The sequence below is a fragment of the Indicator indicator genome, unplaced genomic scaffold (assembly GCF_027791375.1).
Source record: "Indicator indicator isolate 239-I01 unplaced genomic scaffold, UM_Iind_1.1 iindUn_scaffold_287, whole genome shotgun sequence".
Lineage (NCBI taxonomy): Eukaryota > Metazoa > Chordata > Aves > Piciformes > Indicatoridae > Indicator > Indicator indicator.
The window spans coordinates 25,818-31,876 of record NW_026539337.1 but is presented as its reverse complement, the minus strand read 5'-3'; the positions used below and the strand labels follow the sequence as shown (position 1 = coordinate 31,876).

Genomic DNA, 6,059 nt, shown 5'->3' with positions numbered 1-6,059 from the left:
CCCCCCCCCTCCCCGGGCACCCCGAGGCTGGCAGGGAGGTGTCAGAAAGTTTGTGAGGAGTTGCCCCCCCCCCCAGTGCCACCTCCCCTGGGGACACGGCAGGGGGCTCGGGATTGTCACTGTCCCCAAAGCCCCCCCCGGGTTGGGGGAGGGGGAGGAAGGGGGGGGTTGGGGGGGTCCTGCCCGTGCCCGCCGGTGGCCCCCCCCCCGAGAGCCAAAATCTTCAGGTACAAAAAAAAAAAAACAAAACAAAAAACCCCAAAACAAACAAAAATCCTCCTGTGGCCTCTGGGGGAGGAAGGGGGGGGGAAAGGGGGGACACCCCCCGGCCGTGTCCCCCACCCCCTGCTGGCACCTGGGGACAAAGGGAAGGCTGCTGGGGGACAGAGACCCCACCCCCCCCCCCCGCCCCAGCCCTGCTTTATCCCCAGCAATGCCATAGCCACTCCCCTCCCCCTGCCCCACTGCCCCCTCCTCAGTGCTTCAGTACCCCCTCAGGGGGTCCCAGTGCCCCCCCAGTGCCCCAGCGCAGTGTCCCAGTGCCCCAAAGCCCCCCTTTGGGTGTCCCAATGCCCCCCCAGTGCCCCAGAATCCCTCTCAGGGGGTCCCAATGCCCCCCCCAGTGCCCCAGAATCCCTCTCAGGGGGTCCCAGTGCCCCCCCAGTGCCCCAGAATCCTCCTCAGGGGTTCCCAGTGCCCTCCCAGTGCCCCCAGCACCTACCTACTGGCTGCTGGCAGCACCCTGGCCAGTGCCCACCGGCGCTGCTCTGTGGCTCCCCTCCCGGTCCCGGCTCCGCCGCCCGTCCCCGGGGGTCCCTGCGGGTGCGGCGGGGCAGGGGCTGAGGCCAGGCTCCCCCCTCCCTCCGCCCGCGATTGAAGCCCTCCCCTCCCCCCTCCCCGCTCCCCCGCCTTGGGGACAAGCCACAACTCACTGTCACCAGGGCCGGGGCCACCTTCGTGCGTGGCCAGCGGGCAGGAGCCGCCAGGGCTGTGGCTGTGCTCCGTGTCCCCGCGGTGGCAGTGGCCGCGGCCACGCTCCCGGCTCCCGGGGGCTTTCTCCTTCTCCTCCTCCTCCTCCTCCTCCTCTTCCTCTTCTTCCTCCTCCTCGCCCTGTGCCTGCTTGCAGAGGTGATGCTCCACCATCATCTGCAGCTCTGCCGGGGGGGGCATGATGGGGACACGCGGGGACTGTCCCCACGCTCCCGGTGACACCAGGGGGAGGGGGGTGGGGGGCGGGGAGAATCCCAAAATGCTGCTGCTGGGCAAGCTTGGAAGCCTCCTGGCCCCTCCCCTCGCCCCCCCCCCCCCTTCTCCTCCCCTCCCCCCCACTTTGGGTGGCATCTACCAAGCTTGCACCTCCTGGGTGCCCCCTCCCCTCCCCCCCCTCCTCAAGATGGGCATGGCCAAGGAGGTCCGAGGCCAGCGTAGGGGGGGGGGTGGTCACCTGTGGTGTCCCCACGCCCATCCCCCACTGTCCCCGCCTCAATCCCGCCCTCTCCCCCCCCCCCCCCCTCCTCCAAGTACCTTTCATGGTGGGGGTGGTGCGAGAAACCTTCTTCCTCTGCCTGGGGGACATGGCCAGGCCTGACTGGGAGGGGAGGGGGGTGAGCAGGGGGTGCTGGGGGGCACCCCAGAGATCTTGGGGGGGGGGGGAAGGGAGGGGAGGGCTCCCCTGTAGTCCCCCCTAGCGGCAGCACCTACCTTCAGCAGGGGGTTGGGCAGCCGATCCTCATCGATCTCTGGGAGGGGGGGGGACACACAACACGCGAGAAGGAGCAGGGGACAGAGGTGGGGGTGGGGTGCTGGGCACCATTGTGCACCCCGCCCCCACCTCCCTCCCCCCGCCCCCTCTCCCCTTCCCAGTGTCAATCTGGCCCCACTGGATCTGTCCCGCAGTCCCCCCAGCCCCTCCCCCATAATGGGATCCCCCCATGCCCCCCAGCACCCACCTGGGGACGATTGGTCGCTGCTCAGCACCAGGTTGGCAGGGGTCGGTCGGCGCCTCCGGATCTGGGGGCGGGGGTTTGGGGGGCGGGGGATGGTCAGGAGCGGATCAGGACCCATCGCTACCCCTCCGCGCCGCCCCCCCCCCCCCCGCCCCCCCCCCGAACTTCCTCCCCCTCCCCATGCTCAGCCAGAGCTCTGCCAGCACCGAGCCCCCTCCCAGTGTCCCCGGGGGGGGTGGCCGGACGCAGGTGGCTTTGCCATCAGCACCTCCTGGCCGGGCCTGAGGACAAGCAGCAACTGAGTGCCCCCCAGGGACACCCCCGCGGGGACATCGAGGTGGTGACACCGCCCTGGTGACACCGCCCTGGTGACACCGCCGGGGCCCTGCCCTTCCTCCCCGGGCACAGAATGTCCTTGGCCAAGGTCACTTGGAGCACTCCGGGCTGCTCCCCCTGCCCCCCACCCCTGCCCCCCAGCCCTTCCCCTACTCAAGGCCTCTGCGTGGGGGCGGGGGGTGTGCGTGTGGGGGGATTCGGTGGCCGTGGCCGGTGGCAGAGGTGGCAGCGGTGGCATCGTGCCCCCTCCCCACTCCCCGGGGGCGCTCCCTTGCCCCCTTTTCCTCCTGACCCACTGACTGAGTTGCTTCGAAACCTGATTTCCCGATTTTCCCAGCGAGGATTCCCTAATGAGCCGGGCTGCCTAATGAGATGCTAATGAGATGTTAATGAGGCGGGGAGCTCCCCCCTCCCCTGCCGTCCCTATTTCCACACACCCCCCCCCCCCCCGTCCCCTCCCCCAGTATCTCCTCCGTGTCGGCCGCGTTGCCATAGAAACCCCCGAGATGGATTTTAAACGGAGATCAGAGGGAGCCGGGAATCGCCGGGAATCGCCGGGAGTCGCCGGGAATTGCCCCCTCCCCGCCATGGATCCCCCGCCAAGCCCCGGGGTCAGGATTTAACACTCCCCCCCCAGACCCCCTCTTCTCCCGACCCCCCCCCCACCCGCGGCTGGATCTGAGCCCAGAGACATCCCGAAGGCAGTGGGGCAGGGCTGTGCCCCTCCCCGGGAATGGGGATAGGATTGGGATGGGGACATCGGTGCCACCCGCCCAAGGTGACCCAGGTGGAGCTGAGCACCCTGAGCTGTGCTGCCCTTGGTGCTCTGGACTGGGTGTGGGACCCTGGGGGCTCACAGCTGGATTTGGGGGGGGGGGGGTTTCCCTACTCCAGCGCCCTGGGAAGGATGCTCTGATCCTTCCACTCCCTTCCTCCTTCTCTCCATCCCTTCCTCCATGCCTGCATCCCTTTCTCCCTGATTCCCTGCATCCTCTCCTCCATGGCTCCATCCTTCTCCCCCATGCATCCTTCCCCACATCCCCTCCCCCGGTTCCTGCATCCCTGGATCCCTTTATCCTTCCCTCCATCCCTTTATCATTCCCTCCATCCCTGTATCGTTCCCTCCATCCCTGTATCCTTCCCTCCAACCCCTCTTCCCTCCCTCTGTCCCTGTATCCCTCCCTCCCTCCCGGCTCCCCGGAGCTGCCTCTCTCCTCTCGCTGCTATTTTTAGCTCCATCTCCACCATCGATTAAGAGCCGGCAGGGCCAGGGCTTGGCCCGGCAGCTGCAGAGGGATCAGCAGATCCCTGGGGTGGGATCTGGGATGGGAACAGCAGCAGGGACAGGAACGGGACCAGGGCTGGGCACAGGACTAAGGATCAGAACAGAATCAGGGTCCAGAACGGGACTGGGGACCAGAAGAAGGTCAGGGATGGGCACAGGATGGGTCCAGCTGATCGCAGCAGGAAGGAGTGAAGCCCCCCCGCCCAGGCTGTCACCCCCAGGCTTGGGGACATGCAGTGCTCAGGGTGGCCTTGGGGACACGGGCAGAGCTGCAGGACAAAGCTCTGGGCTGGGCCTGGCACCCTGGGTGGCACCCAGGAAGGCAGAGTCGAGCTGCAGGACCTGTGGGGACGAAGGGGACTGGAGCAGGGCCATGGAGGTGAGGCCCTGGGGCAGGGTGGGGCTGGGCAGGCTCGGAGACAGCCCTGCAGGGCAGGGGGACACAGCCTGGCACGGGGCTGCCACAGCTGAGCCTCCATCAGCCTGAGCTCCCCGTGAGGGGGGGGAGACCCACATCAGGTCAGGGACCTGCAAAGGCAGGGAGGGGACAGCAGCATTGTCACCTCCTGCCACCGCGGGGCTGGCTTGTGGTGGCTTTGCCACACCGCCCAGCGCTGCCACCCTGGGGGTCCAGCGGCTGCCAAGACACAGCTGAACCCCCTCCCCCCCCCGCTTCCTTCCCGGGAAGGGGAATCGGAGGCAGGGACGAGCAGGAGACGACCCCCAGGGCAGCCTCAGGGCCCGGCTGGGACAGCAGGTGGGAACATTGTCACCTTAGCTCCTCCCTGCCACCCAGACCGGTGCCAAGGGGCTGGTACCCATCACCCACAGCCCCCCTACCCTCCCCTCACGGCTCCAGGCCTGGCTCCAGGTGGGGGCCACGCTGGAAATGAGCCGTGGGGCAGCCCCAGATGGTGCGTGGCAGTGTTTGGTGACAGCCAGACGCTCGCCCTGGGGGTGGCACTCGCTCGCCCCCGCGCACCTGGCACGCTGGAGCTCCTCACTCACAGCCACCCAGCCACTGGGACCCCCCAACCCGGGGTGGGGGCACACGGCTAGGGCCCCCCCACGCCCCGTCCCCGCCGCCTCTCTCAGCATCCTCAAGCCCCCCGCAGATCTTCCCACGCCTGCCGATGACAAGGGACAGCCCCCAGACCCCTCCTGTCCCCTGCAGACACCCCCCCCCCCATCCCCCAAAGGTGGGGGGGCACAGCCAGAGTGGGGTGAAACGGGCAAGGAGTGGGGTCAGGGTGCCCGAGGAGGGTCCCCCTGAGCTGTCCCCCAGACCAGGTCACCTCCATCCCAGTTCTTATTCTGGGATCTGCCCCAGTAAGAACAAGGATTGAGCAAGGGCTGGAGGGCCCCGGCCCCGGGGAGGGGGGTGGGGGGGGGCATAACCCTTTCACCCACCCCGGGACAGCCCCAGTGCCACGGTTGTGAGCCAGCACATGGCCCTGGCACCGCTGCCTTGGTCCCCAGTGCCACCCTGGACCCCAGTGCCTCGCCGGTGCCACCCCAGTCTCAGTGCCGTCCCCATCCTGCCCCCGGGACTGGCAGCCCCGAGCCCACGGTGGGTCTGGGGGTGCTGGGGTGCAGCAGGGGCCGGCTCCGCGTGGGGGGCCTGGGGGGGGATGGCACCGTGGGTGTCCCCACTACCTGCTGGCTGTACCCACCTGTGGGTGCCTGGGCACGTCAGGGCCGTCCCCGTGCCACCCACTGCCACATGCCCTCTCTCCACGCACCCAGGGGTGCCACCGCCGCCCCGACACCTCGGGGGGTCCCTTCGGGGCTGCTCGGTGATACCCCCCCCGGGGGTCCGTGCCCCGTTGCCGCTGCCCTCATCGTGCCCTTCCCGTGCCCGCCCCTCCCGATATCTCCTTCCCTGGTGCCCCGTAGGACTCCCCCCCCCTAGTTTCCCCCAGTTCCCCCCCGGCTCCTCCTGCCGCACAGCTCCGGTGGTCCCCCCCGGGGGTGCTCGGTGCCCTCCCCCACCTGCTCGGCCGCCTCCGGGTCGAGATGCGGCTCCAGCAGCGGCACCGTGAATTGGATCTTCCGGGGGCTGTTGGGCTCCATGGCGGCTCCGGTGGCGGCTCCGGTGGCGGCTCCGGTGGCGGCTCCCGGCCCTGCCCGGGCCGCCCCGCCCCGGCCTGGACACGCCCCTGCCCCGCCCAGTCCCGGCCCCGCCCCAGTCCCCGTGTCACCCCCACCCGCCCCGGTCCCGGTCCGGGTCCCTGGTCCCCGCCCGCGGTGCAGAGGGGTGAAGGCCACCGGGATGGACACAGGGACATGGGGACAGACGGATGGACACATGGATGGGCGCTGGGACAGACAAGAGGACACAGGGACAGACTTTGGGGCCCAGGGACGGACAGACGGACAGGAGGAGAGACTCCGGGGACGCTGAGGTTGTCACAGGGAGGGACAGAGGGACAGAGACGTGGACACAAGGATGGACACACAGACAAGACCTCGGGACAAAGGGACAGACAGAG

At 69.2% G+C, this 6,059-nt stretch overlaps 1 protein-coding gene across 1 annotated transcript; it reads right to left on the bottom strand.

The window, feature by feature from the left end:
• Positions 1 to 927: 927 nt before the first annotated feature.
• On the bottom strand, positions 928 to 5,640 carry PPP1R1A (protein phosphatase 1 regulatory inhibitor subunit 1A; the record flags this gene model as incomplete). The annotated part of the gene is made up of 5 exons (XM_054399028.1): positions 5,560 to 5,640; positions 1,950 to 2,010; positions 1,702 to 1,739; positions 1,525 to 1,588; positions 928 to 1,154 (listed from the first exon to the last, which is right to left on the bottom strand). Coding segments are annotated over exons 1-5 (471 nt in total), but the record flags the coding sequence as incomplete, so codon positions are not given.
• Between the last annotated feature and the right edge of the window lie 419 nt (positions 5,641 to 6,059).